Raw genomic sequence first — 13,579 nt, 5'->3', positions numbered from 1 at the left:
AAAAAGTCTCGGCACAGCTGCATATAATAGTGAGTGTTTCACACACACAAGGTTGGTGTTCAGTGTGGAAAGAGAGAGAGAGAGAGAGAGCTGCATGTACACGCAGCCAAATTTGTGGACATATTGATCTTACGCAGGTCAATAAGCCATCCACTGGCTCATTTCGAGAATATTTTAATGAGTTTATTGATGTGACGAGACTGCTTTCCAACAGAATGTACCGGCATCAAAATAAGTCCCAGTCAATAAGTACGGATCACAGAATTTTACTCCTGGTTCCAGACCCTTCTTTTATTTCAATAAAAGGGAGTCTGGTTTGATAAAATTGTAACAAGTTCTCCCCAGAAGATAATTATATTATTACTATTATCATTTATTTGTTAAAATCATACCTGTTTTAACTCCATATTTTAAGGTGTCTCTGCAGTCCACAAGAAGCTGTTCTAAATTTTCAGGATTATCAGACAGCTCCAAACTAAATCCTTCAAGACCGTCCTTGAGCTGATGTGGGTAGTGGAAGTCCAGAACTTTGGTGTTTCTGTCAAAGGATTTGCTGACATAGTTTAGGAGTATGTGGACCACTTCAGAGAGGAATTGCTTAGTGTTTTCCTCACCATTCTTTGCTGGCAACAAGTCTATGGAAAAGTGTAAAAACAATTTAATAGGCAGGAAACATTTGAGCGATAAATTATCTATGCAGAATTCCAGTTCCAGTAACATTCTGAAATACATACAGCATAGTTATATAGACTCCCTAGCACCTGCCTTAATTGTCTTCCACACTATTTGCTGTAAAACAGTGTGTACTGTATAGTGGAACATGATGTGGTGGTAGTATGTTTAAAATACTCATTTTCATATTCTGTTTGGTCATGTCTTCTCGAACATTCAGGCAACTCATCATATTTAAACTATGCTACGTTTTACCACGAGTTCCCCTGCACGCATAACATTAAATGTGAGAGCTGGTATGAGACCAATGCTGTCTAAACAAGGTAGTACATGTGAAAGCCGATATGGCATCAACTCAGAACTATTCCTACAATGTAAGACAATTAATTGCCCAGTAAGAAGAGACACTGTTCATCTGGTTGCCTCAACTTTCTTCAATATAATTTTCTGTGCATGGTTGTGAGGTATATTGAAGCAGTCCCTGAGGTTCAGAATGCAGAACTGGCGAGCATCAGGGTGCGGAAACCTTATGCACAGGGAAAGATTGTGACTCTGTGCTAACTGCTTACTAGGCTAGTGTCTTACCACTGTACCAGCTGGTCTGGATTTTAAGAGTAGTTTTGACAAATCGTATTTGGGTTTCACATGCAGAATCTCATTTTAAAAACTCTATTCAAATATCTACATTTTTCTGTGCATTTTGAGCATGGTTGAATATATAATAGATTGAATTGCAAGAATACAATAACAAGAAATGATCATAAAGAATATAAATTCAAACAATAAAAAGCAAGGACCACTGGTTTTAGGTACTTAAAACCCCTAGCAGTTATTTGTACACCAAATTTGATGACCAAACAAGGAGACTGATCAGAGAGGCTACCAAGAGGCAAGTGGCAACTTTGCAAGGGCTACAAGCTTTTATGGCCAAGACTGGTCAAAGTGTGCAATATCGCAAGCACTCCACAAATCTGGCCTGTATGGTAGGGTGGCAAGAAGGAAGCCATTACTCAAGAAAGGCCACCTTGAATCCTGTTTGAAGTATGCAAAAAAACACTCAGGTGATTCTGTAGCCATGTGGCAAAAAGTTTTGTAGTCTGATGAAACTAAAATGGAACTTTTTGGCCTAAATGCAAAGCTTTATGTTTGGTGCAAACCACAGAGCATCACCTAAAGAACACCATCCCTGCTGTGAAGCATGGTGATGGCAGCATCATGTTATGGGGATGTTTCTCATCGGCAGGGACTGGGGCACTTGTCAGGATAGAAGAGAAAATGAATGGAGCAAAGTACAGAGAAGTCCTTGCGGAAAACTTGCTGCCCTCTGCAAGAAAGCTGAAACTGGGACGGAAGTTCACCTTTCAGCATGACAATGACCCAAAGCACACAGCCAAAGCTACACTGGAGTGGCTAAGGAACAAAAAGGTAAACGTCTTTGAGTGGCTCAGTCAGAGCCCCATCCTAAATCCAATCAAAAATTTGTGGCATGACTTGAAGATTGCTGTCCATCAATGCTCCCCAAGGAACTTGACAGAGCTTGAACAGTTTCGTAAAGAAGAATGGTCAAATATTGCCAAATCTAGGTGTGAAAAGTTGGTAGGGACCTATCCCAACAGACTCAAAATTATACTTGCTGCCAAAGGTGCTTCCACCAAGTATTAACTCAGGGGGTGGAGACTTATCCAATTATGATCTTTCAGTTTTATATTTTTAATATATAATTTTTTTCTCTCAATAGAAGCGTTTTGTAACGAGTATGGTGTGTAGATATGTGGGAAAAAATCCTCATTTAAATGCATGAAACTCTGAGGCACTGACACAACAAAATGTGAAAAAAGTTCAAGGGGGTGTAGACTTTCTATAGGCACGGTATATTGTCCACACAAGATTTATGTCTTAAGTGTGGATTACCACTGTGAGCAGAAGGAAAGCCTGGAGCAAGTACAAACAAAGTATAAAGTATAAACTCAGTGTATAGAAATTAGAGACACTTAAAACTGTATGTACTTATGCAAAAATAAAATTGTCTTTTCTAAAGAAGTTTCTCCACTTCCACCATCAGTTACACTACACAGTATGTACATAGAACACAGCGGAGAAGGAATTATCTGTTATTTTGATCCTAACTGAAGAATTCTCTTACCCTGGCCATACATTGTAGAAAAATTAGTGTTTCTGCTCTCAGTACCAGATTGCCTTTCTCTATTTTCATTTTCTGATGGTAGGATATGCTGCGGAGTTTTTAGCCATAAAGGGTCCGCTTTATGTTTTCCTTCAGCCTTCAGTGTCTCAATTAAACCTGGGAAAGAGCAGAAAATAAAGAAAAGCACACACCATTTAACAGGCACATACATTCATCTTATTTTACAAGGAAAATTATACAAGCAATATTTTGTAAAACTGAATACTACTTTTTGTCAAGATTAGCAGTACAATAAATAAAAACATTTTACATAGAGTTTACAGTTTGGAGGTGAAACATCTAAGCTGTACAGGAGTTTGGAGAAAGACACAAACATATTATTTTGTATAAACATGGGAGAGAAGGTTTGCTCAAACAGGAACCAAAGGAAGGTAATTGCGAAAAAGAAAACGCCAAGATATAGTTTAGAATAGTGACACAATTGATAGTATTAATAATATTAATTGAAACTCTAAAATATAAATACTTCCAAAATATTTGGCATTGTTCCAAAAAAACTTTAACTCCTCCAATTTTGTGGATTTTTAGAAGCATTCACTGGGCCAAACCAATAAACTATTCAAGGCACACCTGAGCTATAGCTGCTTGACATGATTCTTTAGTAATTTTTGACCATTCAATGCAAAATTGTTCCAGTTTATTCAAATTCCAAGGACTTCTCTTGTGCACAGCCGCCTTCAACTCATACCAAAGATTCTCAATCGGATGCTATTCCAGAACCTTGATTTTATTCTTCTGCAGTAGATATTGATGTGTGCTTTGCTTCATTGTTGTGTTGGAACATCCACATGCGCTTTAAACCTAGTTTTGTAGCGGAGGGTTTCAGGTGATTGGACCATATCTTTTCTTATGCTATGGAATCCATTTTACCATGTATTTGAACTAAATTTCCTGTGCCATTAGAGGAAAAACACACCCATAGAAGGCTATTGCCACCTTAGGCTATTTCCGTTGGTTATTTCGCGCCCTGTCATTTGCTTATGTAATACCCATCAATATATAGTCATGCATCAGCGTTTATCAGACCTTCTAGGTTTAAGAGACCAGTGCCCTTCAACAACTTCAGATAAATCTTACTGTATTGTGTTAGTCAAGATTTTCCTTATCTATTCCTTATAATTTATACTGTAGGCCAGGCTATAAACAATATAAACCAGATAAGGCAATGTACAAACCGTGGGGAGCCACAGGGCGCTCATGATGTGAGTACTGGTGGGGGGTTGTTTAAATGGTCATGAAAATCGGACTGTCCAATCACACTTTACATACAGTAACATATCTTTACAATACTACACTTGCACCAGTCAACTAATACATCTCAGAAATACTAACAATGATACCATGTCTGATCGCCCTTTATAATAAAAATAGAAAGCAAATATATTTGTCCTAATATTTTCCTGACAATATTCAAACGACATCTTGCAAACCAATAATTATACAAATCCCACTGTAATGCTATTAATTTTAATTTTATTAAAACTAGAGAATGTTCTGAAAATGACTGCACAGCAAGCATTCAAGTTAACTAATGAAAGCACGTCAATTAGTGATCGCTTTATTTATGTTGCATAAGCATATTATTAAGTGCCTGATTAAAAGTGTAGCAGTGTCGAAATATGCATGTTCTAACTCCAGTGTGTTTAAATGTAAATGAAAAGTTTCTCAATTAAATATATGGCATGACAGTATATGGAGGGAAATAAACTTGTGCATATCCAACATGCCATCTTTGAGAGGTGTGCCATAGGTGTACTTCTTACTGTTGCCAAACAGGTTTTTTTGTAAGCCAAAATAAAAACATTTTTGACAGGTTTGCTTTCTTCGCCAATTTCCTGTGCCTGAACACTTACTTGTGGCCATATTGCTAATGTTTCCAAAAAAATAAAAAAAATAAATAAATATTATGGAAACGGGGCACGGTACAAAGACAAAAAAACACAATTTACTTTTTTGTTTATTACTCTCCTCATAACATAAAATAAGTTCACAACAAAACAAAACGTTGATCACTACAGGTAACATTTACCTTGCTAGTTTGGCCAGTGTTTGGAAAGTGTGCAGCCTTTTCCAGTGATGTTCATTACCTGCATCTGTATCCCGATTCTGACTCACTTGCCAAATCTGACGCATCAGTTTTAGACAGACGTGAATTTTTGCCTTCAAATTAACATACAGCAATGTTTGTAAGAATAGTCAGACAGTTTCTCTGCACTAAATAAAATAATATTACTCCATACCGCTGTTTTCATATCGCACCAACACTAAACTAAATGGGCGGAGATTTGTGACCATGTCAAAATGAAATCTCATGAGAATGAAAGCATGATATTTTGATATTTTATTTCTTAACACGGTAATAAGACAAATTGTATATGCCTCACACTGACAATATGTTGACTAAACATGAAGAAAACTTTTTTTCTAACAGTTAAGTTTTTGTCATGACTCCTTAAACATTATTATTATTAAAAATAAACATAAAAAAATAGAACAGCGCTAGGTCAAATGATCACAGTGTGAACGCTGGAGAAATGTGACAGGATGGCGTGTGGTGATGTCAGGCCAGATGCAGGAACCAAAACACACACAGGCAGTACTGTGGTGAAAAAGACGCTGCGCGCCGTTTATTTAAATAACAAAAATAAAAAATAAATATTTAAAAAAAAAAAATAATACTTGCTCACAGAGCTCAAAAGAAAAGGTGTAAATAAAACAAATCACAAACACGAAACACAAAACCGAATAGATCAGGCTGGGCAATCGCCTTCACTGTTCCTAAATATTTTTAGTTTCAGTTTCAGTTTCGTTTCGTTTCTCTCCTCTCGGTCTCCTGTTCCTCTTCCGAACACCCATCAGGAGTGCAGAGAGCTGCAGGTTTATATACAGGGATGTGGAAGGGTGGTGGGTAATTCACTGACACAGGAGACAGACAGGTGGATTTGGCAACACCGCACAGGTGCCCAGTTTTATTTCGGGGTGCTCTTTTTCTTTTCGCCCGCAGATTGCGCTGTGGGTCCATGGTCCGCTTACCAACGATGGTAAACAGAGCCACGGGAATACCAAGCGATGGTACACAATATCGGCACCCTTGCAGGTGCTTCGAAACAATAATTCAAAACAGAAGACACAAAGAAACATGGAAAATAAAACAGTAACAAAACTACAAAGAAAAAGGGTGCTGCACTTGACAGCTATATCCCGGTCGCCGCTACCCGTGCGACCCGGATCACTGTCCTACACTGCCGGCTAACTAGCCTGCTCTTTTACAATACGCTGGGGTCTGCCCAAGGGTTCCCTGCTCTCACTGTCTCGCTGTGAGACTCTTTCTTTTTCTACCGGCTGATTCCCGGTCCTGAATCAGAGCTTCCGCACTCTCCGCGCGTCTAAGTGGGCAGACCTGAGGAAACAGCGGAGCATTATTTTATAGGGCTAACAATCTCCCAAGACTCGCCTCTCAGCCATTCAGAGAGGAGGAAAGTCCACACACCCACTTTCCCACCTCCCCGTGTCACTGCCATGACTCACAGGCGGTTGTTGGACGACTGCCGCCCTCTTCCTGCAGCCCTGTGAACACGCCAGCAGAGTCAGTACAGATCTCCCCCTGCTACAAGGGGACCAAATCCTGAATAGCAACAAATTAAATTTGGGAGAAGGCCAACTTCTGCACGAGTTTTCTAAATAGTGGATAGTGGAAAACTTCCTGTGGACAGCAAGGTAACCTGGGACAACCTTATATTTTCTTAATCCCCAAAAATTATAGAATTCAGGGATGGGTAACACAACCCCCACCCCTAGTCTGCTACACATAACCCACACCGATATTACACCAAACTACTTAAAAAGTGTTAAAAATGACAGGTTTATATTTAGTTCCACAACTGTGTTCCAAAGGATGCATACATGAACTGCAAATGTAGAAGTTCATGTTCAGCAGGTTCTAATGTTTGCATGGATACCAAAGATGTATATTTAGTATATTGGGTTCTTGCTTGTCACACTCCCCCAAAACCCATTGACACCCCTGAAAGGATATTTCCATGCAGTACCGGATGTTACTCAAGCCGTTGTGGTATAAGTGATAGGGAGATTAACTGTGGGACAGGCCAGATAGAAAACCAGAAAGGAGCAGCGGCTTCACTAACATCCCATACTGTATGGAAATATCAGGTCATCTGCGAGGAAATACTGGAGAGGGGTGAAGCTAGCAGTATCCACCTTTGGACCTGGAGTACCAATAAAGCCAGGTATGACCATCTGTACATAATTGTGGGGTGGGGGGTGGTCCAACTGTACACTGTCACATACTCCCTTGACCTCCTGGTATGTGCAGGCTGTTCCTCAGACTCAGTTTCTGGAGTTCTAACAGGCTTTTTGGTGGAAGAGGGGGAATCCTCTTCCTCAGTGACATCACTGGGAGTGTCACTGGGGTAAAAGTCGCTGCCAGAGTCAAACATAATCAAACCAGGGTCTTACTCCGGAGTCACTGTCAGTTTCCATCACCATCCTTGCCACCTCCTCTGTGCACTACCATTTGACATGAAATTTTATTTACAGTAGTTACTGCAATATGGAGCAATCAATGCAATAAACTTCATACAACAGCAAGTAATAATAATAATAATAATAATAATAATAATAATAATAATAATAATAATAATAATAATAATAATAATATGGGAATTAAATGTAGTCACAAATGTATCTGACAGCTAGAAAAATTCTGAAAATCACTAGGATAGTGTTGGCAAATATATAACAATTATTTCACAAATTTAAAAAAAATAAATGGTAAATGTATTAGAAACTAGTTGTGGGAATTAAATTTAATTGTAAATGTATTTACCAGCTACAAAAAGTCTGAAACGAACTGTGACAGTGTTGGCAAATAATTATTTCACCAAAAAATATATGTGTACAGCATATGAGAACAAGTGATATAGGGAATGAATTAAATGTAGATCAGTACATATATTTGACAGAGCTACCAAAGTTCTGAAATGAACTGTGACAGTATTGGCAAATATATAAGAAATAATATTAAGGCACAAGCATTTCACACCAAACAAAAAAAAAAAAAACATGGACACATGCGATTATTTAGAATTGCGGAGGACTGTAACTCCTTTGCCCCACTGTTAAATGTCATTTTTTAGTGTGTGGTGTACCCAGACTATTTCTTTGTTTTATTTATTTTATTTCTTCTCCACAAAAGGAGCAAAAGCAGGCAGTATAGACTGACTATAGTTGTATTTTTTTATGCACTCGTGCTGTATTGGCGTTGTTTGCTTTGCTCCCGGTGTACATTGCCCTTAAATCTAGGGCAGTTACATAGCTTTCAGCCATGTGCAAAAATCTTGATCCCTCCTTGCCCCCAACAAAATCTAGTGGTCTAGGTTAAGGTTTTTCATCAATCCCAAGGTTTTCCAGCAGGGGTCTCACTGATACAAGCACTTAGGGTTGACATGTCTGAGCACTGTCCAGCCAAATACTTAAATATTTATAAACTTCTACTTGCTCTAATTCAGTCTTACTAAAAGTAAAAATGTTGCAAACACTATCAGGCGTACCTGTCGTATTTATTCTAGTAAAATGCACACATTTAGTTTTATCAATGTTCAGCAAAAGACGCAAGTCATAGAAGGCCATACAAGTCAAAAAAGAAAAATCTGCATTATTACACAAGTAAAATCAAAGGGCTAAAAATGAGTTTTTTTCTGTCACATTTTAAGATACACAAACAATATTATTGGGTAACAGTTAACACAAAAAGTATTTATTGTTGTTCTTGTTACACTTGTTGTGTCTCTATGTTGTACTTTAGTTTATAACTTTAATTGCTTTTGAACAGTAACATTGTATTACAGTGTAACACGTGTAAGTAACTTTGGATAAATGCGCCTGCTAAATAAATAAATAAATAAAATAAAAATGGTTACACTTTCAGATTTTAAGCAAGTTACATGCTTACCAGCGCCATTAGTCAAACGTCAAATTCGTTCTTGCCAAACTTGTTGAAAAAAGGTCATATGAACTGTAGTTAGCGTATTTACAACAGTATCCAACAGCAGCAAATTACAATCACATAAAACACACAGGATACACATTTAAAACTGTACACAACATATTATAACCAACAGTAGTTTAAAATATTTGGTACCACAAACACTTTGTAAGCTGCAATCACAGATAAACTCCGGGAATAGATTATTCAAATAAACAGGCAGTTTGTTAAACGCCCCTTTAAAAAGAATCTGATTCCAGGGAAAGTTCCTTGTATTATCAGGTCACAACAAGTTTAACTGGAAAATAGGTACAGTGATGTTCTGAAAAAGTACACTGAAGAACAAATCTACATTCCTGTTAAACACTGTGTCAATCTTCTTCAGTGACTCCTTACTAGCAGTCATATAAATGACATCACTGTAGTCCAGAAAAGGAAACAAAAAGCTGCCTCGCTAATTTAACCCTTGATGCAAAGTTTACGCAGTGACGCAGGCCATACAACAATCCGATGCTTTCTCCCCATTTGATTACATATTTCTTTTTATGTGTTTTTCAAATTTAAGAGTTGTATCAATATTGACACCTAAGTATTTAGAAGTATTAACTCTCTCCAAAGCAGCGATAATAAAATGGAATTCTTGTTTTGTATCATTTTCTCTGAACCAAATAACAGATTTGTCTTTTTTTCATTTAAAATCAAACCATTTTTAACAAACCATTCTTGAAGTTCAAAAAAAAAAAAAAAAAAAAAAAAACATTCTGTAATGTCCTAGTTAAATCCTGGACATTGTCAGAGCTGTAGTGAACCACAGTGTCATTCGCATACATATGAACAGAACATTTTCCCAAAGAAAGTCAATGTAAATTGAAAATCTTTTAACAGGGGGGTGATATATTATCCCCCACTGGGGATAAGTACAGAGCCAGGGATAGAAAATAAATAAATAAATAAATAAAATACTGAGCCATAGATAAATTAAAGACTAAACATTGAATAGGATGATTAATCGATTAATTTAATCTGTAGGGTGAAAATCTACAGTATTTAGTACTACAGTAAATAAAAGATTCAAGGGTTAAAACGTGTTTCCATGTTAAGAAAAATATTACAGAAGCAGTCTTTAAAAAGCACTTGCAAACTGAACACCAACTCATAAAATATATTACTGTATGGAAAAATTGCTTGCCCAAAAGCTCAAAAATACATTCTAACTAATATATTGCATGTCTGCAAAATAAGAATTAACATATTCCATGACACTTTTGTAAACCCTGCACAAGCCTAAGCAATTGAAGCAGTAATTTACACTTAATGTTTGCATATTATCAAACATATACATCCCATAGCATGATATGTATAGCACTTACTTGCTGGGGTTTCCATAGCAATGTCTTTCTGTCTCTACTGAATGAGTGGATAGTAAATGTCACCAACATGAGCTCCTGATCACAAGAACTGAAGTATTCTGTCTCTTGGCAAGTGGTTTAAATAAGGTGTGTGGTGCAGGTAGGAGGAGATATGGAGACTACTCTCATGTTGACTTGGAGTTGTCCAAACTGGTATGAAACTGGACTGAGGTTTATGTATTAGCTTTGATTTGTTTGTGGGAGGTTTTTTTTATTTTTTATTTTATCTTGTGTACACTCAGCAAGTACTATAATTAAAGCTGGGATTTTGTCACGGAAATGTGTTCGAAAGCAGAGGAAGGAGGAAATGGTCTGTGTAGTTACGGGAATTGAAAATGTAACAATTTATTTTAAAATACAATTCTACATAAAACGAATGAGTCACTCTGAAAAGTAGAAGAAAAATCGAATTTCTCCTCAATGTTTTTATTTATTATTATTATTATTATTATTATTATTATTATTATTATTATTGTTGTTGTTTTCTCAACACCATGGTCAACCGAAATTATGAACTCATCACTTCATTCAAGTCTTTAATCCTATAAAATCGGTAAACTTCAGAGTATAAATGTAGCAGGTGGACTGCAACTGCAACCAACGATTGTTTAAGTGTTAGCAATGTGTTATACAATTATATAAATGCGCCATTTCAAGTAAAAGGGGATCGAACACTGCATGAAGTTAGGACGCGGTTGTGGTTTGCTTCGGTAAAAGAATGGAAACAAAGTTCGCACACACATGGAGAATAACAACTGTAGCATCAGTGAGTTCTGATTTTACTCTGTCGTGATTATAAGTGTACATAAAACAAAGTAAGAGTTATTACCAGTTTGTTTTCTGCTTTCTTTTTCTTTCCTGGGAGGGATAAGCGCCTGATTGTACAGTGCATTCAAGTGTACCGTAATGAGTATAAGAGCAGCGCATTTAAAATTGTTAACACAGTGAAGAAATCATCTTTACCATGTTGTATATTCCATTGTTTTACAGTTTCAATATTTATAACTGAACAGCAACTATGTCAACTGGGAAAGGTAGGTATTTATAGAGTGTCACAGCCACTGTGTCAATTAGTACAGGTGTTAATAAAGTGACAGCCACAGGAACAGGTGATTACACAGTGACACAGCCACTGTGTCATTGAATACAGGTGTGTATATACGGACACAGCACCTGTGTCAACGAGTACAGACCATTATATGCTGAAACAGCCTATGTGTCAACAAGTCTGTGCGTTTATATACTGACAGCCCCTGTGTCAAGAAGTGCAGGTGTTTATGCACAGACACAGACTCTGTGTCAGTGAGTACAGGTGTTTATATGGCGACGCAGCATCTGTGTCAACAAGTACAGGTGCTTATATACGGACAACACCTGTGTCAATGAGTACAGGTGCTTATATACTGACACAGCCCCTGTGTCAACAAGTACAGGTATTTATATACTGACACAGACTCTGTGTCAATAAGTACAGGTATGTAGTGACAAAGCATCCTTGTCAATGAGTACAGGTCATGTTATGGTGACACGGCCACTGTGTCAACAGGGACAAGTGTCCTTAATGCATAGAAAATATTATATATGTGATTATAAATGATTACCATTGTATTGTTCACCATGCACCAGTAAAAAAAATGGTTTAGAAAAAAAGTGGCAGAATAGGGGGAGAAAGGAATAAAATTGTAGTCCAAGGAGGGAGCTGCAGGACTACAACCCCCAGAATTGCATGGGAGGGAGCCAGGATGGGGATCATTATCACCTGCCTGTAATTAGCAGGCAGGTATTTAAACCAGCAGAAAGGTTTGTTCTGGACAATCTCCAGTTTGTTTGAAGTGAGGCTGTCATAGTGAAGAAACCGGTGTGGTTTGCAAAGGTACTGTGTGAGAGAGAGAGAGAGAGAGAGAGAGAGGCAGAAACTGGTAAACAGCTTCTGTTCATAGGTAGTCGAACTGCAAAAGCTTAGTTAGCGCTCCTGTTTGGAGTTAGGCTTTTTTTTTTTCTTTTTTTTTTTTTTGTGATGGTGCTTGTTTTTGTGCCCAAAATATAATTTCTCTGTTTCATTGGTGTCTGTTTGTTTAAATATGTGGGCTTTACTTACATTGAAATTTACTGTGTGCTAAGACAAGTTTGTGGTTTTAAAATTCTAACATAAGAGAAAAGGCACACAGACAAGAATACAAAAATCATAAAATGTTTATTTGTCATTTAAAAGTAAGATAGTAAAGTTTTGGGGTTTTTTTGTTCTATAACATCAGCTAATCGTTAACAATCAGCAATTTTGAGAAATACAGCAGTTTTGTGCTGTACTGGATAGTACCAATGTAGAAACATGTGCTAATATTACTTAAACACAAATGAAAAGGGAAAAAAAAACTTAATAGCAAACCAAAATGTATCAAACCAACAAAATCACAAATGTGCAAAAGTGCAAACATTATATATATATATATATATATATATATATATATATATATATATATATATATATATATATATATATATATATATATTAACAACTAACTATAGCTGTCTCCTCACAGCACACACAAAGCAGTGCTGTCATATAGCTAGTTTTACCTAAAAAAAACAAGACAAATAGTTTACTGGGTGAATTATCACCTGCTAACACAGTACAGATGTATTTAATTGCAGTGTTTCGTTGTAATTGTAGATTCATAGCCATTACATTCCAAGCCAAGTGCGTCGCAGGGGACAGAACCATCTGGTTCGGCAACATAAGCTCAGCCCATGTCGACACCTCTCAAATCAAGAACGTCCTTCCACCAGGGGAAGATCAGTGAAAATAAAAATAAAGTGCAACATGAGTGCGTTGTGCTTTTCCATTGAGGAGGGCGATGGAGACCTGGAGCAGAGGAAGGATGACGCTGAGTCCTTGTGTAGCATGGGCTCTGAGAATTTGTCCAACTCTTCTCCAGACATCGCTGCAGTGGAACGTCTAGAATTCCCCAGTGGGAAACCCTTTACTCCCCATTTGCCCTAAAGGAGCTGGGGATTTAGGATGGAAGTGTTGCACAGAGCTGTCGCGTCAAGGGAACTCCTCAGTCACTTCACCGACTTGGACACTGCATGCTCTTTCTGCGGACAGTCCAAATCGGTGTTCCGCATTTATTTTTTGTTTGCCAAATTGTTAAAAATGTAATAACCTAATAATAGCTTGTTTTATGTATGGGAAGTCTATGTATAAGGTATCTAAAATGTGGTCCTACTTGGGAATGTTTGTTATAATAGTAAACATGTTTTCTTATACAAAAATGAAAAGTTGCACCACAA

The 13,579-nt window shown here is 37.3% G+C and overlaps 1 protein-coding gene across 1 annotated transcript in view; it reads right to left on the bottom strand.

Moving 5' to 3' along the window:
* LOC121312748 (glutamate decarboxylase 1-like) overlaps positions 1-10,650 on the bottom strand; it is a 30,326-nt gene extending 19,676 nt beyond the window's left edge. The window contains exons 1-3 of the mRNA XM_041244478.1: positions 10,250-10,650; positions 2,816-2,971; positions 393-635 (exon numbers count right to left, since the gene is read on the bottom strand). Of these exons, the coding sequence (XP_041100412.1) occupies positions 393-635; positions 2,816-2,971; positions 10,250-10,265 (415 nt within the window). The 5' untranslated portion in view covers positions 10,266-10,650. The remainder of the gene's footprint in view (positions 1-392; positions 636-2,815; positions 2,972-10,249) is intronic.
* Between the last annotated feature and the right edge of the window lie 2,929 nt (positions 10,651-13,579).

The sequence above is a fragment of the Polyodon spathula genome, chromosome 3, assembly GCF_017654505.1.
Source record: "Polyodon spathula isolate WHYD16114869_AA chromosome 3, ASM1765450v1, whole genome shotgun sequence".
Classification (NCBI taxonomy): domain Eukaryota; kingdom Metazoa; phylum Chordata; class Actinopteri; order Acipenseriformes; family Polyodontidae; genus Polyodon; species Polyodon spathula.
The sequence above is the reverse complement of the archived record's forward strand: the minus strand, read 5'-3'. Positions and strand labels throughout refer to the sequence as shown.